Source organism: Thermobia domestica, chromosome 13 (genome assembly GCF_964235325.1).
Source record: "Thermobia domestica chromosome 13, izTheDome1.hap1.1, whole genome shotgun sequence".
Taxonomy (NCBI): domain Eukaryota; kingdom Metazoa; phylum Arthropoda; class Insecta; order Zygentoma; family Lepismatidae; genus Thermobia; species Thermobia domestica.
In genome coordinates this window covers 171,550,402-171,572,218 of record NC_137466.1, presented here as the reverse complement: position 1 = coordinate 171,572,218, position 21,817 = coordinate 171,550,402, and the positions used below count along the sequence as shown (strand labels likewise).

The 21,817-nt window shown below is 33.9% G+C and overlaps 1 protein-coding gene across 2 annotated transcripts in view; it reads right to left on the bottom strand.

Annotated features, from left to right (window-relative positions):
- Positions 1 to 21,817, bottom strand: part of LOC145668753 (uncharacterized) — a 338,148-nt gene that overhangs the window by 78,409 nt on the left and 237,922 nt on the right. For both annotated transcript variants that reach the window (XM_081736894.1, XM_081736895.1), the window contains exon 3: positions 3,460 to 3,745. In XM_081736894.1, the coding sequence (XP_081593020.1) occupies positions 3,460 to 3,745 (286 nt within the window). The remainder of the gene's footprint in view (positions 1 to 3,459; positions 3,746 to 21,817) is intronic.

The window sequence follows — 21,817 nt, the reverse complement described above, 5'->3', positions numbered from 1 at the left end:
TACAAAGTGGATTAACTAAACCTAGAAGACCCTTTTGTGTGTTATAATACTAAAGGCTGATGGACCCCGCCCTCGTTTCTTCTTTTGGTAATCCGAAAATCGAAAGACTCTCTTTTCCTTCATCGCTCCGTCTCCATTTGATGGAACGAACATCACGTCTTGTCCTTAAGGGGACAAGAATAGAAGCTCTTAGCGCGGAACGTTTTTACAATTGAACGTTTCTTTAGTCGTCGTGCAGCGAAAATCGTTTTAGGTCTTGCTCTAGCGTGGGAGTGGTGAAAATGAAAGTCCCCTCTCTGCCCCCTGTTAAGTCTTTCTTATTTTCTTATTTTTTTTCTTATTCCACCGTTCCGATGAAATGGTCTTTTGTGTTGAGCGCACTCTCCTGAGAAAATCAGAAACTCGCGTGAACAGTAAAGACAGATTTTCACTTAACAATTTCTTCTGTATTTCATTGGAATAAATTTAAAGGTACGCATTACTAGAAGTAGGTATTCTAGTGTTATATTAGCGTCTAGGATTTCCAGCGGTAAACTAGGCGAGCTGATTAAGGTCGCACAATTCAGAGGCACAACAAAAGAGAAAAAATCAACATTTGTAATATTTTTCTTCTAAACATTCGTATCAGTGTAACGTTTACATTTTGTTTACAAAAACAAATCTGTCAAATATACGCTGGGATGATTTCATTAGTAGACAGTTGATCACAGGATGAGTATAGCGGCGAGTGATCTCTTGCGTCATCCTGTAAATTTGTATGACCATATTTAAATTCTCTTTTCTAGCTACCATCATTCCATGTATCTTTTGTGTCGATTTTCCTTGAAGATAAAGGAACGTAATGACAGTTTGGTATTCGATTTTGTCCATCATACCGGTGCTGCCTACTTTTCTGGATGTAACATTAATTGAAGAGGACCTATAAAGGCACAGATTGGCACAAACATTAGTGAGATGATCTTCCATTTTCATTACTAAGATACCTGTATCACGGAGAGATTAAGAACTTTCTGGTCTCTCCTCGTCTCTCACAAGGAAGGTGATTTGATTCTTATTCGCAAGTGATCTTCCAACTATTTTCAATCCACATCTAGTAACATACCCTTATTTCCTGATTATTTGGAAAATCTTTAGAGAAATTTCAACACAACAAAATTCCATTAAACTTCAAAATGATTTCTCAAGACTTGTCTTTTGGTATAAAATTTTGCCGCTAAAGTTAAATCCTTTAAATAGTCTTTTCTCACATTTCCCTACAAGAAAATTCGTATTAAATAAGTCTGTATAATTGTTACCAATCAACAAGCATGATGATCTTGATGTTATACTTTTACGGTGACAACTTATATAAACGTATATATATATGCAGGGTGTTAATGAACTAGAACTAGACCAACAAACTGAAACAGATGATTCCTCACATCAAAATAAGGAAAAAAAAAGTTCATATGAGCCCGTGGTCAAAAGTGCATAGTTTGAGCTAAAACTGTCCAAAACCGTGGGAGAATGAACTTTTCGGGCTAATATCTCCAAAACTATTAGCTATTTAGCTGAAGCGACATGTTATTGTATTAGACTTGTAATCTGCTTTATCCAAAAATGCATTATTCTGAATCGTCCAGTGGCGGCGCAAGGGAGTTCCCCATGGGAAGTTGGGTGTTCCGGATATTTTGTTAGAACAGATGAGTCCATTCATGACAGATAGAACAATGTACTATTAAGTAACAAAATGTCGTTGAAAGACCATCAATATTTTGAACAAAACCAAGATGATGAAGGATTTTTTGTGTGTTATGAGTGGTTGCATAACAACAGTTGGGACTGAATATATAATGGATGAAAGGAAATTAAATAAAATCATTAGATCTGCAGGTTCATGACCTACAGCATGATTTGTGTGCTTAAGGACACAGACATTACTAATACGTAATGATTTTGGAAGAATTGATCCAGTGAGGATTTGCGAGAAAATGGGAGTATCTCCCGCAAAAATAATTAATAAATAAAATAAAATAAAATAAAATAAAATAAAAATAAAATAAAAATAAAAATATTAGATACAATGTTCATCACAAACTCACTTGGTTGTAGATCTAAAATGGAACACCTTGCTATATAGGTGCACTCCCCCTCCCACGTAGCGAACTTCAAATTGTTTACAACGTATGGGAGCTGATGACACATAAAAGCAACAATACTGGTTAGGTAACAAAAAGAGGGAAAAGTTGTATTAAGATGGTAGATATCTCCAGAAGAGTTAGTAACTTAATATTTCAGATTTATTTGAAACAAATTAACATTCCATAGTTTGGCCTTTTAGTGTAAAAGATGTTGATGATTCAAGAAATGTGAACAGAGTTGAGGAAATGAAAATATGCTAGACAATGGGAGAACCGGGAGGTAACCCATGGACACATCTGGAAAGACGCCTGCTTATTGTGATGAAGAACATGGAAAGTTTCTTGGCTGCGTGAGTCATGTGTAGTTAGTAGATCTAATACGAAATATGATACATGGTATTGCCAGGCAGTAACAATGGTGAGAGTGTCATTGACGGTTCAGGAGCACACGGACATGTCTGGGAACAATCTACAGTAGGGGGGGGATAACTTTTATACATACCTATATATATGTATATAAGGGGGGATGCAAATCCATTAATGTAAAGATATGTTTGCTTTTGATGATGCGTCAATTTCATGAAACATAATCTGCTGGAGGAAAACCGAAAGATAGGAGCCATAGGCCAATTCTGCTATGAATAAAGATGAAAGGAAATGGAAAGGGGAAAAAACTTTTGAAAATAGGTGCTCTTCAACCGCAAATGGTGGAAATTCCCCAATCATATCAGCCATTTTGGCTCCACAATTGTAAAACGCCTTATGTTAAATGAAAAAGTAACGTTTTCAGTCTAGTCTTCCGTGCCGAAAATAACGGAAGAGCACGCCAAAATGACAATGGAAGATCGCAGAGTGTTGAGTACGAAACCTTAGAACCCCTCGAATCAGTTTTCTAACAATATTAAATTGTTAGTGTGGTGAGGGCCCAAGGAAACAGCCTACTGAAGTGGCAACGTTGCCTTTTTAACTCAACATAGGGTATTTCACCAGTGTGATACCCAAACCACTCCCCAATTTTAGATTGAAACCATCTATTTCCAATAACTTTATTCTCTTTATTATTCATTCTATGAGACTCAATCTACTGGATACAGAGTAGGTATACAGTCTTGTACTGACCGGATTATGGCATTTTATATCATTTACTTATTATTATGCATATAGGTTTAACTTAGGCTAGTTTATTATTTTTTTGTTTTTATTTATTTCTTTTCACTTACACAGTAAAGTCGGAATAGACCGAAGCAAATTACCTCATTAACTTAATAATTTGTCATACTTAATCAATGCAGAATTGTATACCTACTTTTGGGTCACCCTATACAAATCGCGTACTTACCGGAGAAGGTGGAAGATCCTGAAGACATGGAATAGAGCGACGCAGAGCTGGGGACGGCCCACTTGCTGGTCATAGAGTATTGGGAGGCTGATGTGGGTAAGGAGACGCCTCCATGGTGTCCCTGTTTCAGCCGGAGGATCTTGGAGCGGCAAATGACGCAGCGCAAAGGAAGAAGCCTTTGAGAGACGGCCATCTGGATCGTCTTTACGAAGCACTTGCGGCAGACCACGCGGTGACCGCACGGGTACGTTTGCATAGTGGCTTTGGCGTTTACACATATCACACACTGCAACACACAAAAGATACAAGTAACTAGATGCTGCATCATATATAAGCATAGGTTAAATACATAATATTACATTTACATTTATTGGAACGAGAGAGTAAACATATCTACTTTATCTTCCCCATTATTCCACAATGATAACGATTAGAGGTGCAAGAGCTCGAAAAGAACTGTCTTTTAGAAGATTTTCGAGGGCTTTTTAGCCTAAGAAATCTTAAACTTAAAAAAATTAATGAAGATATGACAATACATTCCGTTCTTTTCACCTTTATAGAAAAAATAAATAAAATTTGTTTTCCTTACACAGTTATTATAAGCGCTATAACCAATCTCATAAGTAATGCAATTTTGCCAATGAAAAGAAAATTTGTTTTAGATATTAATGATTTACATGTTATTCTGCCTTTCTGATCTTTTTTATTTCATGATCCAACTGTAACCCACTGATGTACAATATTTTAATATGATGAATGTATAATTTTCGTTTGAAATAATTAATTTTAAAAATATATTGTGATTTAAAGATGATGTTATATCTTCACAATACAATTTCATCAGCCCATAGTGCTATTTGAAAAACATCAGATTCTTTTTAGTCTGAAAACATTGCATTACTTATTGCAATTAATGATGAACTTCCACTCTCTACTACAATTCTATCAGTATCCTGTATGGAATGTCTGTATTACTAAAATTGCTTTCTTCCACAACACTATCTTTGAATTTATCACAAAATTGTCCAGATTCTATGAGTAGTCAGTTTAGCACGTACTACCCTAATTACTAAAGTTACTTATTACTTGCTTAGTTTCATCTGAGGATTTTCAGATTTATCTTAAAAGTTTAACAACCAGGGTCTAGATTCACAATCAAAAATTCCTTTTTTTTTGTGCCGTAACTTTATTATTTCTGACTATTGACAGCTACAATATTTGGAAAAGTCACATCTTCAAAAGATCAATCAAACTAAGTTTTCGAATTCTCTAAACACGTTTTACAAGTGAGAACCATTCCTTGTTAAAAAAAAAAAAAAAAAAAAAAAAAGTCGCAGCGGCAATCCTGATCCGACTGGATTTGTACAGAATAAGATTCAAAGATAAGTTTTGTTGGTGCGGCAGTAAACCTTGGATATTTTGTTTTAACCATGCGTAGGTAAGTAATTTGCAATTTTCCTAACTTTTCAACATATACATATGAACGTCAAACGAAAGCTATTGTTAGAAGTTGAAAAGTCATGCGATCTCTAACCTACTCAGAGTAATGTTTTGCTTTTGTGCTTTCATGGTTGAATAATCTATAAGGAACAAAGAAAAGAAAAAAAGTAGGAAGACAGTTTAACTCTACCTTTAAATTTTTAATGAGATTTTCATGGCGTTGTTGAAGACATGATGAAAGGTGTGAAAAGCAAAGAAACAAAAGAGAAAATAGAAAAGGAAGAGGAAGAAGTGAGTGAGTGCTTGGTGATAGTGACGTCACAACAAACGACGACATCAGATATAACAACGCACGGCGTCGCTGCCTTGAAATTAAATCTTTTCTGCAGCTTACAGCTTAATCACAGCCTGCGGAAATACTACATCTTCAATTACGTGGGCGTGTGACGTGTTACCACAATTAGGCGCTCAGTTAAATTCTTTTTTTGCGGTGTCTCCACAAAATTAAAGGACTAACTACCAACATTCTTTGGTGCACAAAGGAATTGTATTAATAAAGAATAAACAAAATTTCTCTTCTATCTTTTAATTAAGCTACTGTACAAGATTAAGTTAACTTGGCCCTCAACTTTTATACTATTATTGATTTTTATTTAAAATTGTAAATATAGCAAAATTCTTTACTATTCCTGTTGTAGGTTTCAGGTTCATTACCTGTTGAAGGCACAGACTATTGGGAATTGAGGACATTAGACTGCTGTTTAAATTAAGAAGCAGCGAGCTCCTGATTTGAAAGCAAGCTTTTATTGTTCAAGGTCAATGTGCTGATCCCTACACACTCAGGTATAAATTATCCATCTCGCAGGTCATACGCCGTTGTGTAAGTTCGTACTATTAAAAACAATGATTGAGAAAAAAATCACAGAAGGAAATCTGCTAGAAACTTATATTATAAAAAATTGAAAATCGAAATATTCAGAATGAAGGACAACTTTAGAAACAACACTCTTCTCGTTATCATAAAACTTTCCAAATTCAAATATACTGACCTATTTGGAAAGATCGTGTCTTGAAGATTCTGCACTGCCCTTCATAATTTCTTCATATTTAACTTATTACGAGTGGCGCTATATATCAATATAAGGCCCAAAACTTTTAGAAATGCCCTGGTATTACACCATTATTTCAGTTTTCTTCTCCCTCTCCCTCTCTTACCTTCTACAAATTACTTCTATCATAACCCTAATAAGACTTCTTTTACCTCAAAAAATTCCTGATCAATTTATCTACCTCTTTCTAATTATCTTATGTATTATTATTCACTCCTCAATTTGTTTTAATATTTCCTTGCTGGACTTTGATACCAATCAGCACACTCTTTTCATTCTTCTCCAGATCTGTATATAATCGGTTTTCATCACTATTCATTAATGACCACTCTCTGCACTGTACGAAACAGTATTGTACATATATAATATTTTTTATCAGCCTTTTCCGTTTAACTATTTCATTTGTCCAACAAAAATATACGCTTTTCTTCTTCCTCAAATGCTGTTTTTCCGATCACTATTCTAGCTTTCAGCTCACATTCTGGTTTCAAATTTTCATTAATGGCTTTGCATGGGTACACAAAAGTAATAATCCCATTTATTTTCTGCCCTGCAATTATCACATTTGTGACACTTTCCTTCGTTCCAGTCAAGATTATGTATTTTAATATTGATCACTATTATTGAAATACCAAACGTATTCTTGGTGTCTCATTATGGAAATATATTTACAAATTAGTCAGTATAATTTTAATATTAGCTTCTTGCGTTCCAGATGTCATTTTCCTATGTGTGTGCTGTAATGCCGGTTTCATTTAGTGTTAAAAGACTGTCTAGACCGTTCATATAGGGCATAGATTTGTGCGCGCGTGAGAAGAGCATTCACATTACTGATAACAATAATTATTTGCATTGTGGAATATTTCGACGGAAAAGGGAAATTTTTGATGTTCTGAAGGGATTTTATGTTGCTTCAGGTTGCCAATACTGACTGGAGATCAAAGACAAACGTTTTCCTTTTTCAATCCCGAAATAGATCTCGAAGTTGCTTATTGTTTATCGTCAAAACAAACACATGAGTGTTGTAGTTGAATACTCCCTTAGGCCTGCCAATCTACTAGGAAAACACATTTTTTCTTGTCTTTTCACTCAGTATGATGCTGCCACCTAACGGGAAATAGTTGAACTAAGTCTTGCCTTGCATCCACTAATAAATTTCAGCATCTCCAGGATAAATACTTCCTTAGTAAGGGATACATTTTCATGACATCCACACGGATGTCACTGGTGCGCAATGAGTTACATGTATTTCTGGTGTCCTGCTAGTCCAATATATTTTTTAGTTTTTGGTTGTAATTTACAAACAAATTTCCTTCTAATTTTACAGTCTACGAGCCCATACGAGCGCATTATTTTCATCATGTGTTTCAATTTTACGTTCTAATCTATACAGAATACACAACAACTCACCGTATTGTAGTGAAGATTGATCTGAAGAAACATATTTTATATCTTTCTATCTCCTCATCTCCAAACACAAACGGAAGACTTTCTTTTTTTAAGTGATATTTGAGAAAACATTACTAAAATTACCTTTACAATTCGTTTTCTAATTTTAGCGAATGAAGAATATTCTCTTTCTTTGCCGGAGATAGAAAAAGGATGAAAAGATTTTCTTTTCTTTTTTTTTTTTTTGTAACATCATCCACAGCATGTTAATGAGAAAAAAATCTCCCTTTTGACGTCAATCCACAGCACCATGGATACAAAATCAGGTTGCTAATAAAAGGACTCTGACAATTTTCCAATTTTCTCTTTTCTCACACAGAAGAAGCTCTAAAAGAAAAAAAAAAGCTTATTTCCTTTTCTTTATATTCTTTTACATTAATTAATTGGGGGTAGGTTTATTGTTGCGCGCAATTCCTAAAGGTACAAAATATTGTGTAACGCTATTGCTCTGTTTTAAATTCGTAAACAATACATACATCTAAATTTAGATATAATTAGTGTCAATTAGCCACTAGCGCTGGCTTAAAATAAGAAATATTTATAAAATGTTCCGACCATTACTTTTTAGTATTACTGAAGCGTTCTCTGACATTGATCATTTATATATATATATATATATATATATATATATATATATATATATATATATATATATATATATATATCTCCTTTAATCCTCCCTAATTACGAGGCTGAATTTGAATTTAAACGGGATCGGAGGTGTCATGGTGCATTCAGAGAGCCCGAAAACTATAGATTCGGCACTAATATCGGTCATTTTCGATCATTTTTATATCTCCTTCTCTCTTAAGTTGCGGGACTGAATTTGGATTTAAACGGCATCGGAACTGTCAGTGTTCATTTCAGTGATTCTGAAAACTATGGATTCTATCGATCATTTTCGATCATATATATATATATATATATATATATATATATATATATATATATATATATATATATATATATATATATATATATATATATATATATTCCCTTCGCTAACTTGCACCGTTAAAGCAGAATGATAAAAATATCTCAGTCCCAAATCTCATCTATGTTGAAAATTTGATCGAGATCGGTCGGGTGGTTCCAGAGTTATTGTCACAAACGTAGTCACTTTGATTTTTATTTATACTAGCTAGGGATGCGCACGAGACGAGTCGAGACAGAATTTTCCTGACGAAATTCGAGTCGACACATAGCTCTTCCAATAGAAAAATATACATTTTTCGAGTCGAAACATCACTTTTACAGTACATTTTCCAGACGAGACAGTCTCAAATCTTGTCTCGTGCGCATCCCTAATACTAGCTCAACCTGCCCTCTCTACACAGCGCATCATTCAGATGAGCATGAATCTCGTTGTTCCTCATAACATCTGTACATGTCCCTCTACAGACACAAGTAAAAGATGTCTTGATAAAAATCTTCAAGGAGTACCATAAAGAGGAATTCTATTTATTAGTTTTTCAATATCTCGCATGAGCCTACTGCAGTTTGGAGTTCCTAATTGATGTATGATCAATGTTTTATTTCTTCCTATATGCAGTATGTAATAAGCAAATACAATACATTACATACACAATTAATTATAATGCCAGTGATACTTGGTGTTCATTGGGCAAAACTCTCCAAGCAATAAATATTCGTCTTGGACTGGAGAAATGGTTATCCTTCGTTTTCATTATCATTTGGCCATGAAACGAACACCTGAGAGATATACTAGCCCTGTATTGCCCAGTGTTGTGTTGGAATGTATAACTCATAGGATATTATGCATTGTTTTTAAAAATATCAACACTTCCAGTGTACCCCTAAAAATGTAATAAAGAAATAACGGCCATGTTTCTTTTTTAAACATTCAATTAGAGAATCTACACAAAATTTGGAATCAACCAGTGAAAACAGAATGTTTCTAACACTTTTAGTTTTCGAGATCTCATTGTCGAAAGGATTGGAGACAAACATAAACTTTTCTTTGGAGACGAACATATAAACCTAGCATTTTAATGGATGTGTAGATAGATAGATACATAAAATTAACATTAGGTCATCTCAAGCAAATTTCACACTTGTCAAGCACTCACATGTTCTCACAATTTAAAAAGAAATTGTTACTTTTTCAACAGAAACAGACATTGTCACAAAAAAAACACACACACATACACACAAGGAACGGTCACCTGGACAAACGATAATATTGACCAAAAAAATAAAAAAAAAAATAAAAAGTTACGAGCCCACCGCACTAAATTTTCTAGCTCCAATTCCTTAAACTAAGTCATGTTGTGCTACAGGTATTGATGAAATACTTTCTTGTGAAATGCAAACAAAATTATAAGACGTTTTCGGGAAAACTTCACCGAAAGAAAATTCATCCCGAAAAGTGAATTACCTTGTAGATTTTTCCATAAGAAAACAACTTATTCTATATGTTAGTGGTAGTAATGAAATATTTGTTTTTAAAATAATAAAAAAAAAATCGCATCAGTGGTATTTTACAAAATTATAGAAAACAAGAGTAAACTGCTTCCTTGTCGATATTCTCAGAGAACTGATTTATGGAACATTATAAGAATGATAATGAAATATTTATTTACGAATCGCCTGCGCCGTTTTTGAGAAAGTAGCCTGAAAAGAAATATATCCCCCAAGAGTAAACTAAACTTTGAGACTTTTTTTTCGTAAAAAATAATTTAAACAATATTACAGAGTTCTTAATAATATCTTTATTTATGAAATATGAACAAAGGAAGAGAACTTGTTTTAAAAAAAAAGTAAAAGAAAACTCATCTCCAAGAATAAACTTTCTCTCGTAGAGTTTTATTTTTCTTTGGAATCGATTTAATGTTGTAAGAATAGAAGTCATCTTTTCTCATAATCCTTTATTCAGACCGAAAGAAGCAAAAAGTAATCACTTCTGATTTTAACATTGATCACTAAAGGGTTCAATCTATTAAGTGTTCCAAGAATAAATTTCATTTTCACTCTAATCTCTCTACAAATGTTAGAAGTAGTAGAAATGTATTATCACATCCAGTTTCAATATTAATTAAGATAATATTACACTATACAAACCAAACTTCTTCACATAGTGTACACGTGACGCAGTTACTTGTTTAGAAAGTTAAAACTAGCGCATAAGTATGTATGAGATATATTGGTATACAAAACAAAACATTCTATCTGAATCCCTATATATATTGTGGTCCTGCATTCAATCAACGGTGGGATCACCTGTGATTGATAAAAGTAAATGAAATCTTTAAGTTTTACATCCCACGGTTATGACAGCTAGGCAAACAGAGAGGGTGATGATGAGAAATGAATGAAATGGTAGAATGAAGAAAGTGGGAGAGCTTGGAGGAAACCCACGCATACGATGTTTGTCCATTACAAAACTCACTTGGAGCGAGCTAGGATTGAACCAAAGAACCCATGCATTTAGAGATAAACGCTCTACTACTGAGCCACCGCGACCCCTAACACCTGTGATTGATTTCACATTTAACCGTAGGTGTTGTCTAATGTGGCTTTAGTGCTGAAATGGACTGTTAAAAACTTCAAACAAATATGTGTTTTCCTCTTGAGGAAAATAAACTTTGTTATAGTTTTACCTTTAAAACTGTTGCTGTTGTTCCTAAAATTATATTACCAAGAATTGGGTTTATGTAATCAAACAAGCTACGTCATCGCAATGTCTTTTTTTTAATGTTTTTTAACGTAAGATATCGTACATACTTTTGTAATAAATAAACCTACAATAACTTTAGATTAACGTTAGCCTCTTGTATCAAATAATAGGTTCTTATAAGGTTTCCGTCACTCTTATTACATAATATAACTTAACGCCAGAATTCTTTGGAAAATTTCAAAAAAAAAGTTGAAATACACCTCTTGTGTAACATTGTTTATCTAATGACACAGGGATTATTAATGTTTAAAAGTTTCATTATAAAATTAATTATACTGAATTATTACCAAGAAATAATACAGAAGAAAAAAACGTAAACTAAACATTGAACAGTTCCGAAGTAATATCTACTATATAATACTGTTATAAGTTTTTTTTTCAATGTCCCCTTGGTAACGCGAAATACCAGTATCATGGATATAAATTACATATAAATTACACGGATATATATATATATATATATATATATATATATATATATATATATATATATATATATATATATATATATATATATAACATTTAAAACAAAACAAGCAGAAAATAAAATAGAGTGCAATATACTGCTAATTTAGTATTTCAGGAAATGATAATATGTCCAAAGAAATAAGAAACTGAATACTGAGTTGGGCAATTTGTAACTACGGAAATCTGTGAAAACATCATGTAGTGGCCTTTTCTTTTTCCACGAATCAAAATAAAATAAAATAAACTTATTTCTACCGTGAGAAAAATCCGTTATACAGACAGCGGTATATTGAACAAATATACGGAATCCTTATGTTTACTACGGAAATCTGTATGGGGTATATGCTACATACGTACTACCCTTTTCCCGCTTACATGTTACATCCTACCGTTGCAGGATGTCTGGCATCGAACAGTCTCCCGTATATTATATACGTCAGCTATATGTTACATACGCACATCTGTATGTGAGATCCTGACCGCCTATATGCAGCTTTTTCATTCGCACGGAAAGTATGTGATAGATAAACACCGTGCGTGTGGGTTTTTTGGGGGTTCTCCAGTTTCTTCCAACTTTCTTCATTGCATCATTTCATTCATTCTCATTCTCACAGTCTTCTTTAGCCTAAATGGCTATAAAAATGAAAGATTTCTCTTATATACTTTACATTTCATTTCATAAAGCGTTTTAGGACACCAAATTTGGATTGTATATGTATTTAAAAAAGCTTCATTTCATAAAATACCATTAAAAATTTGGTATTCCTATGGAAAGAAAAGTGAAATATATATAATATTAGACACACTTACTTCAATATATAAGTTTCTCTAAGCTGTAAAAAAATTACTTTTTAAGATACATTTGCGAACTATACAGATGTGCCTAAATAGGTTCTTCCTCATCTCTCCACATAGTTCCCATTGAGATTCAGAAATTTGTCTGACTGTTGCATCAATTTGTCCGAACCCTTAGCAAAAAAAAAAAAAAAAAAAAAAAAAAAAAAAAAAAAAAAAAAAAAAGAGGTCTCTCTGACTATTTAGCATTCTAAACGTATTCCGCTTCACTTCTTCATCACCAGTTGAAAGGAAACCAGGTCGCTTATGTCGAACCTGAACTCTTCTTCAGGAAAACGCAATTCAACATAAGCAACTTGGTCTTTTCTTCTTGACGTTAACACCCACCAGAGTCAGCATGCAAACGAGACACGAAATTGAGGAATCAGGATAGAAACAGCTGTCAGACTCTCCACAGGAGACATCTTGAATTTAGCGCCGAGTTACTTCCATCTTTTTCCGGTGTTAAAATCTGCATTGCAAGGTGAACGTTTCGAAACAGATGAAAAAGTGAACCAGAGTGTGAGGAGAGTGCTCAATAGTCAGAGTTTTGATTTTTTGCAAAGGGTTTGAACAAATTGACGCAACGACCAGACAAATACCTGAATCTTAATGGGGATTAATGTGGAGAAGTGAGGAAGAACCCACCTACACTTATATGTATAGTGTACAAACATATATTCAAAACTAAAATATTTTAAAGCTTAAGAAAACTTATATATTGGACGATCCACGTATCAAGCTCGGAATTAACGATTGTCACCTCATGAACTAATGTACAAAATTACTCGAGTCTAAACTGAATAAACTTTTACCGCATTTACAGGAACTGAAGTTTTACCTAGTTAACTCACTTTGTGATTAGAGGATTATGCGTCGTCGTTGTTGAAACTAAATCGTCAGGAAATGAGAAAACGACATTCAAAGAATTCTCTCTCTCTCTCTCTCTCTCTCTCTCTCTATGCTCTAAGCTCGAGATGGAAATAGAGCTAATAGAGGCATGAGCATCATCCGTGCTTTGTGCTCGGAGAGGAAATCTTGTCAATCTTAGCCGCCAGATACAGGAGAACCACGCAGAGCCCAATTCACCCTTTGAGTTCACTCTGTTGTTATTAATAGGCCAACGTGCTCTGGTCGATATTGAGCGTGTTTTGTCCCAACTTGACGACCACTAGTGTTTGAATCGAAGCACAGAAGAGAGAAAAGCATCCGGCGGATTTCGCTCAATTTATATGCTTCCAGGAATGAATTTCTCAATAGAGGGATGGATTTTGTGCATGAAAATTTCAGAGCGAGGATAGGATGGAGAGACATTAAAAATATATAGTAAGTATAAAATATTATTTTTTTTAGTGTGCGTTCATCTTCATTCCAGTCCATTCATTCAAATCGATTCATGAAATTAAATTTCTTTTTGCTTTATTTTCGCAGTTAAAAGTAGAAGCAGATGAATAGTTTCATCTAGACCTGACGTACTAAAAATAATATAAAATGTACCATTTCTCTTTTGCTTATTTTTCAGAAGTGAAAGGAGATAATGAAATGCAACTTACCGCAATCATAGATAATGTTATTCTACAACAGAAAAGATAAACCTGAAGAAGTTTCAATGTTGACATCCATAGAAAGTACAATGTTGCCGAGAATAACATTTTAATCAAAATCTAAGTTAAGGGTCTTCACTACAGCGAAATTAAACTACCGTTAATTTTAGAGTTTTTCCTGTAATACCTTCAAAACAAATAAAAATATTCGAAAATCAAAAACGTAGTTAATTAGACAATACGATTTTTCATGTGATGCCTTTGCCACAATTCACCTATCTGTTTTTGATATGCCGCTATATAGAGAATCCGCAAAAAATGCTAAATCTATCTACAGTTGCAAAGCGAAAGCAGATAGTTGAGTTGTGATAACTGTATCACATGCAAAATCGTATTGTCTAGTTCACTACGTTTCTGCTTTTCGAATATTTTTATTTGTTTCGAAGATATTACAGAAAAGCTCTAAAGTTAGCGGTAGTTTAATTTCGCTGCAGTGAAGACCCTTAAGGCAGCAACTAGAGGAATAAACTCCATTTGATTGCGTGTCGTGTTGTTTTGATATCCTGTGAACTACTTTTAAAATAATAGTTGCATTTAGTTTGTAATAAACAAAAAAGTTTTAACATATACTTATCAAAATTAACTAATAATGTTATTTAAAAAGTAGTTCACATAATTTCAAAACAACATGATACGTAATCAAATGCAGTTGAGGAGTTGAGTTCGTTCTTCTAGATGCTACCTTAACTTAGATTTGGGGTGGGCCGCGGTGGCTAAGTGGTAGAGCGCTCATCTCTGGTGCTTGGGGTCCCGGGTTCGATCCCAGCCCCCACCAAGTGAACTTTGTGGTGGACAAACACCGTGTGTGTAGGTTTCCTCGGGGTCCTCCCGTTTCCTCCCACTTTCTTCATTTCATTCATTACTCATCATCACCGTCTCCTTTAGCCTCACCGGCATATACGTGGAACGTAAAACTCAGATTTCATTTCATTTTCTTTTAGATTTTGGGGGAAGTGTTAGTCTGGCAACACTAATTTCTATGGATGGCAACAGTAAAAATGCCTCAGGTTCATATTTTCTGTTGTAGAATAACATTATCTATGATTGTGGTAAGTTGCATTTCATTATCTCCTTTTACTTGTGAAAAACAAGTAAAAGAAAAATGGTAAATTTTGTATTATTTTTGGTGTCAGGATATTAATGTTACTTCTAGATACTGGAAAAATTAGATGTAATTTGCAGTTTACCACAGTTAATAGAGATTTTTTTAAAAAAAAAAAATCTTTTCTACGTCAAGACAAAGTTTAACTGAGTATTGTGGTATGCCAAATATTGTCCCGAGGCTTTTCAATTAGCGGTAAATAAATAAACTACCAATATCAGTAGAGTGTATATCGAAATAAATATATTTCCATTAACACTCTAAGCAACTCACAGGGATAGTTGTGTCCTGCTTGTAATAGATGTCTCAATTGAAATTCTTAAAATATCTTAAGAGTCTTCATCACGGCGAAATTAAAATACCGCTAATTCTACAGTAATTATGTGATATCTTCAAATAGATAAAAGATAATCGAAATGTGGAACAAGAGCGCCCTAGACAATATTATTTTACATGAGAAACCGTTATCACGACTCACTTATCTGCTTTCGATTTCGAGCCATTTTGAAAATCGGCATTTATTTTCGCGTTTCTAAACAGCTGTAAACGGAAAGCCGCTAGGTGACTTGTGATAACGGTACCTCACGCAAAATAATATTGTCTAGGGCGCTCTTGTTCCATATTTCAATTATCTTTTATCTATTTGAAGATATCACATAATTAATGTAAAATTAGCGGTATTTTAATTTCGCCGGGATGAAGACTCTTAAGCTTCATAACCATAGCCTTGTTATCTTAGTAAATTACTTATTTTCTGTTAAAACAAAATTATGATGTCTCAGTCAAAGAACAAAGTCAGGACAAAACACAAAACTTTCTACAATAAGTCATTAATTATCTTTATTGCCTCTGAAACCAGTAGTTCAATGCCACGTTCATAAAAGCTCTCCATTGACTTCTGTTCTTAGCCAACTTCATACAGTTTATACTTTGAATTATTATTTCTGCAAGATCCATCTTAATATTGTTCTCCTACCTGTGCCGAAGTCTTCCTAATGGTCGTGTTTCCATTGGATTTCCAGTTAAAACTTTGAAAGCGTTTCCAGTTTCTTCCATTATGGCTACTTGACTTGCCCACCTGAGCCTCCTAGACTTGATAACCTAACAATGTGTAGTAAACGGCATAAATTATGTGGTAAGCTACAGCCATTCCCCATTCCCGATTCTCTTAGGTCCAAATATTCGCCTTAGGATTTTACAATAAGTTATATCGTCTGCGCCTCGAGAAACTGCTATGTGCAAAAATGATAACTTTTACAGAAGAAGCGAAAAACGCATGATTTGTCTTCATTAAACTAATTAATAAGTTTCATTTTCCCAGAATGTAGTCTATATCTTGTATCAGACTAACTTGCTGCTGGGTGTTTAATTTCACTGCAACACAGTAATTTTTCAATAATCGATGTTAGCTCGTCACATAGCAGATTTAAAAGTATCAAAGTTAGTTTATTTTATATTGTGAGTTATACGTATTTTTTCCCTTATTACAAAAGAACTATCAAGAATTCATATAGGAATACAAGGGAAGATGCAACGCAACATTCTGCTTCATACTGTAGTATATACAGAGACTCACTTTAATATTCGGCCACCACATTGTACTGGCATTTTTTCTTATATTATGGACTACAGTAAAGTAGAGTGATTATATTGTTTATGCTATGTGAAACCTCTATATTTTCTGCAACTTTTTACAAAAAATAAACTATAAAATTTTAGCTCTTAGCTTAAAAATCAGAACATTTCTTCTCAAACACAAAAATTATAATCACTTTAATATTCGGCCACCACATAATGTGGAACTTTCTTGTCGCTTTCTTCGATGCAAGAAAAAGGTTTTAATACCTGATTGGATACTTTTTATTGTGTATCACCTCCTTCAAGTGATTTTGCATATTTCCAGTTATTTTTGCTGTATATTCAGCAGCAATATTGGCCCATTCTTCTGTTAGACTTCTCCCAAGTTCCTCCTTTGATGTTACCGCCACTTTCCGTTCTCCAGGATCGAGTTCAATCCACAAATTTTTAATGGGATTGAGGTCCGGACTTTGTGGTGGAGTTTCTATAGCTTTAGAGCAGTTGTACAGAAGCCAGTCACGCACAACATGCGCCTTATGTTTTGGGTCGTTATCGTGATAAAATTTAAAAGTGTCGCTGATTGCAAATTTGTGCGCACTCTTGTGTAAAGTCTCTTTTAGAATGCTCAGGCATTGTTCTTTTGTCATTTTAGCATTTATAAACCTGAGTTCATCTATACCGACAGCAGATATGCACTTCCAAACCATTATGTTACCACCACCATATTTGACTGTTGCTTGTAAATTCAGTTTCCTTAGTTCTTCATTCGCCTTTCGCCACACTATAACCCTGCTATCTGTCTTTAAAATGTTGAATTTGCTTTCCTCAGCAAAAATAACGTCTTTCCATCATTCTGGTTCCTTTTGCACATAGATTTTAGCGACCTGAAGTTGTTTCTATCTACACACTTTGTTGACACATGGTTTCTTTGTAGCTACCTTTCCATTGTATCCTTCGTTTCTCAGTACTTTCCGAACAGTCTCTGGGTGTACATCCTTTCAACACCCTTGCAACAATTCCGCTGCAATCTTCAGTGCACTTAATTTTGGGTTTTTCTTCACTTTTTTCACAATCACACGTTGTCTTGTTCATTTAGCTTGTTAGGCCGGCCCTTCTGCTTCACGGATTCTATCGTGTCTTCGTTCTTATAACGTCACAAGATATCACCGACTGTACTTCGTGGTGTATTTAAGAGACGGGCAATATACCTATTGGAATCCCCCTTTAATGACGAAAAATGACCAGCTGGCTCTGCTCAAAGATTGTGTTACAACTTTTTCGTCCCATTGGAAGTGTTATACTGCAAAGCCAAAACCCATTCACACTTTCTAACACTAAGACGAGAAAAGAGTTGTACATACGACGTTCCTTCCCCCACTCATATCGTTCTGTAAACTGGAGATACAGCAGTAACATCATCAAGTCACTTTAGTGGCCGAATATTAAAGTGGCATAATACGAAGGCAGTTCGTAGAAACATAGCGGTTAGTTAGGCATAGTATGCATTTACAATTTTTACATATAAGGAAATAGTACACGAGACATGATAGTTGTTCCCTGCCATCGCTTAAAAATACCTATGTATTTACGTTAATGAGTCATTTGACATAAATGACAACAATGTGGGGTGGCCGAATATTAAAGTGAGTCTCTGTACCTCATTTTCTAACGAAAATGTCACATACTGCTTTTTTCGATTCGCGACAATGTTAGATCCGTTCAATTTAGAGGAGAAAAAGAAGAATTCAACACCTAAAAGTTTTTTATTAATTAAATCCAATGAATTATCAATACATAATAAAACATATGAGAAGAATGAAATAATTATATACGAAAAAATACTGTTTGTTACTTGAAGAAAGAAGGAATATCTAAGGAATAAGAAAACAAGGGAAATACCTGAATGAATATAGCAATATGCTCTGTGGCGTATTACAAATAAGGGTAATAAACATTATTGCCTCTTTATTGCTAGAGTCGTCGAAAGAAGGTGAAATAATGTCTACATTATCGTTATTTAGTAATGCACAAAAGAACAAGGATGTTATAAAATAGAGTATCTGTCTATGTGTATCTTTATCCTATTACCTCAATGGAGCCCAAAGCAACACGTTTGATTGGCTACGCATCGACACGTCTGATTGGCTACTCTCGTTTCAGCCACCAATGTTGGTTCAAAACATTGCGATCTTATTGGGCGACGCGGGCAGAGTAGGGGTGGAGAAACTGACGTATGGCTTCACGATTTTGTTGTATAGGCAGATCTTCTATTCTATAACATCTTTGCTAAAGAACGTATTGCTATATCATTCGACCATTTCCCATGTTTGATTATTACTTAAGTAGCAGACAGAATTATTTTGTATTCTTATTTTATTATTTTTTTATGTTTCGTCTTAGCCTTTAGGCAAAAGAGACGATAAGAATTGAATGATAGTTGTATTAGTTAACTAATGATACTCTGAATTGAAAATGCGCTTTTTTTCCTTTAAGAAAAGAAAAAAATGTTTACAACAACTTTTCTGTCACCAATTTCAACTTCAGCCAATAACAGAAATTCTAAACTTTCTAAGAAAACACACGCCTTACTTCAAGAAATTAGTTTTTTAATGGAATTTACCTACAAACATAATCTTAAAGTTGGGGCGAATTGTCCTCTTGCCCTTGAGTAATGCCAACCATAAGTTATAGGCCTAACTCAAAGGCCTGAATGAAAATATACTGTTTCATGGAAAATGGACATTTTGAAGAAAAGTTATCGTTAGCATATGTGTATTAAGGTAGAATGACGTCACCTTCTTTCCTCTGACGAATTTCAATCCCAAGCACTAGCGACAAAAGGAGAACTGAAAATTTTATCTCTGCTACAGAGCTACTTAACCCACTTTGAATTCTATTGGAATTTCTTGTAAACGTAGTTGCGTTCAGCAAATGGTTTGTCACTTGGAGTTGCTTATGTTCATTGGCTTGCTACCCTTTCTATGTCTTCCATAATCCAGTCCCTGCTTTTGCTTTGTGAAACATTTTGGCACTAATCAAACATTTTCTTTTTCTGTTTGCTTTCACATTTTTTATTTTTAAATATCTCATAAAGATTTTTGATAATCTACTTGACAGTCAATCCTTGCATATTCGAATGTCTTTACGCAATAGTTCCTTGAAAATAGTTTTGGAGCCACTATTTACATAAAAAAATATCATTGAACTTTGAGACATTCTAAACGACTTTTCAGTAACAAAATAAGCATGACTATAATATGACAATTTATCACTTGAACACTAAGTTAACCGCTTCGTAGAATTATGGTGACTACTTAGAAAATACTTAGTGTAAACTTTTATTTTTGTTTTAAATTCTGTAAGGTAAGGAGTAAGCCTTCCATTTAAAATAATCGAACATTATCATAAAGATCGGTGAACAAAAAGGTTTATTTGTGTGCAAGACGAAGTTTCCAACTTCGTGAGCCTAGAATACTACTACTTACCTGTTGCGTTGCCGTCTTATTTGCATAGGTTTAACTAGCAGTATGGAAATCTAAGCCTTCCTGGTTTTTTATTTAAAGAAAACTGATACAATATTGCATACAACGTTATACAAACGGATGAACAAATTATTTTATTCCTTAGCAAATGAAAATTACATAAACAAACCGAATTGTATGAAGAGCACAATATACCCAATACAGCGAAGGGAATAGGTCAAGTGCACAGCTTCCACTGGCTTCCTCCGTTCCTCGTTGTATTCGTGTCTCGGAATTATTTGGAAGAAAAACATTCCTCGCAGCACCAGCAACAACTGAGTGTTTAAGGGTGTTGCACCCTTGCAGAACAAACTAGATGGAGCTTGAAAGAAGTAAGGCAGTGATGGAACTTATTTTCCTTGGAAAATGCAGGGTTTAGAATAATGTAAATCATATACTAATGAGAGAGATAAAAGTCACTTTCTCACTTTTGGCCAATTACGACCTCAAACAGTAGAGATGGTTGGAAAGCCTCATGAAAATGTACGCAATATTGCATCAAAAGCAAATATTCTTTTTATAAATGTTATTATGGAATATATATATATATATATATATATATATATATATATATATATATATATATATATATATATATATATATATTAATCGGATGGAGGAATCAATCTTCATTTTTGACTGATTTTAATATCAAGAAGTGAGGATTATGAGTAAGTCTCAAAGAACATATACACTATATTGTATCGAAATCGATAAACATTTACATAAGTTATTGCGAAACGCCCGTATAAAATGTGGGAAGAGGTACAGTGATTCAGCAGCTATTTTTGAGTGATTTTAACACTATGAAATGAAGATGATTGAGAATCTTCAAACAATTTATTTTATATTACATCGAAATTGAATCTTTTGATTAAAGTTCTCGAAGAAAATTATTATTTTTTTATAATATAATTTAAATAAGGAAATTTCGAAGGTCGAGGAAATTTACTACCCCCCTTTTCCCTCTTAACCTGCACTGACTCCAACCGCATCCAATGGAGACGGTTGGGATTGCCTAAAGAATAACCATTATGTTATGTCAGAATCGAGTAATCTTCACGTAGTTTATTCTGGCAAATTGTTTTGTATGTATATTTGCCTACTTGAAACATAAATAAATTTCCTCCTCCTTCTGTATTCTTGATCACTTTCAACCTTAAATAATAGTTCCAGAAAGTTGGAGAAAACCACATTCTAAGTTTTATTAAAATCTGATAAATTTTACAAGAAAGAGAATAGTCAGATAGACAGGAACACAAAAGCCGATTGAGTTCAATGGTAGAAGCTCGCTATACCCGCTTGAATTATGCTTATGGTTTTTGTATTATCTTTGGAAATGTATGCATTATAAACTTATTTTTTAAAAGAAGTTATTGAATTCTCATTTGACAATTCTTAATAGAAACCAGACAATTCTACCGTATAAGAACTTTCGAAGCTTTGTATTTTGTACTGTAGTTTTCCATTTGGACAATTTATTAAGATAACAAGGCTATCATTATGAACGAGATCAAAGACAATTTCTGACTGTATGAGTATTTAAGCTATCCCCA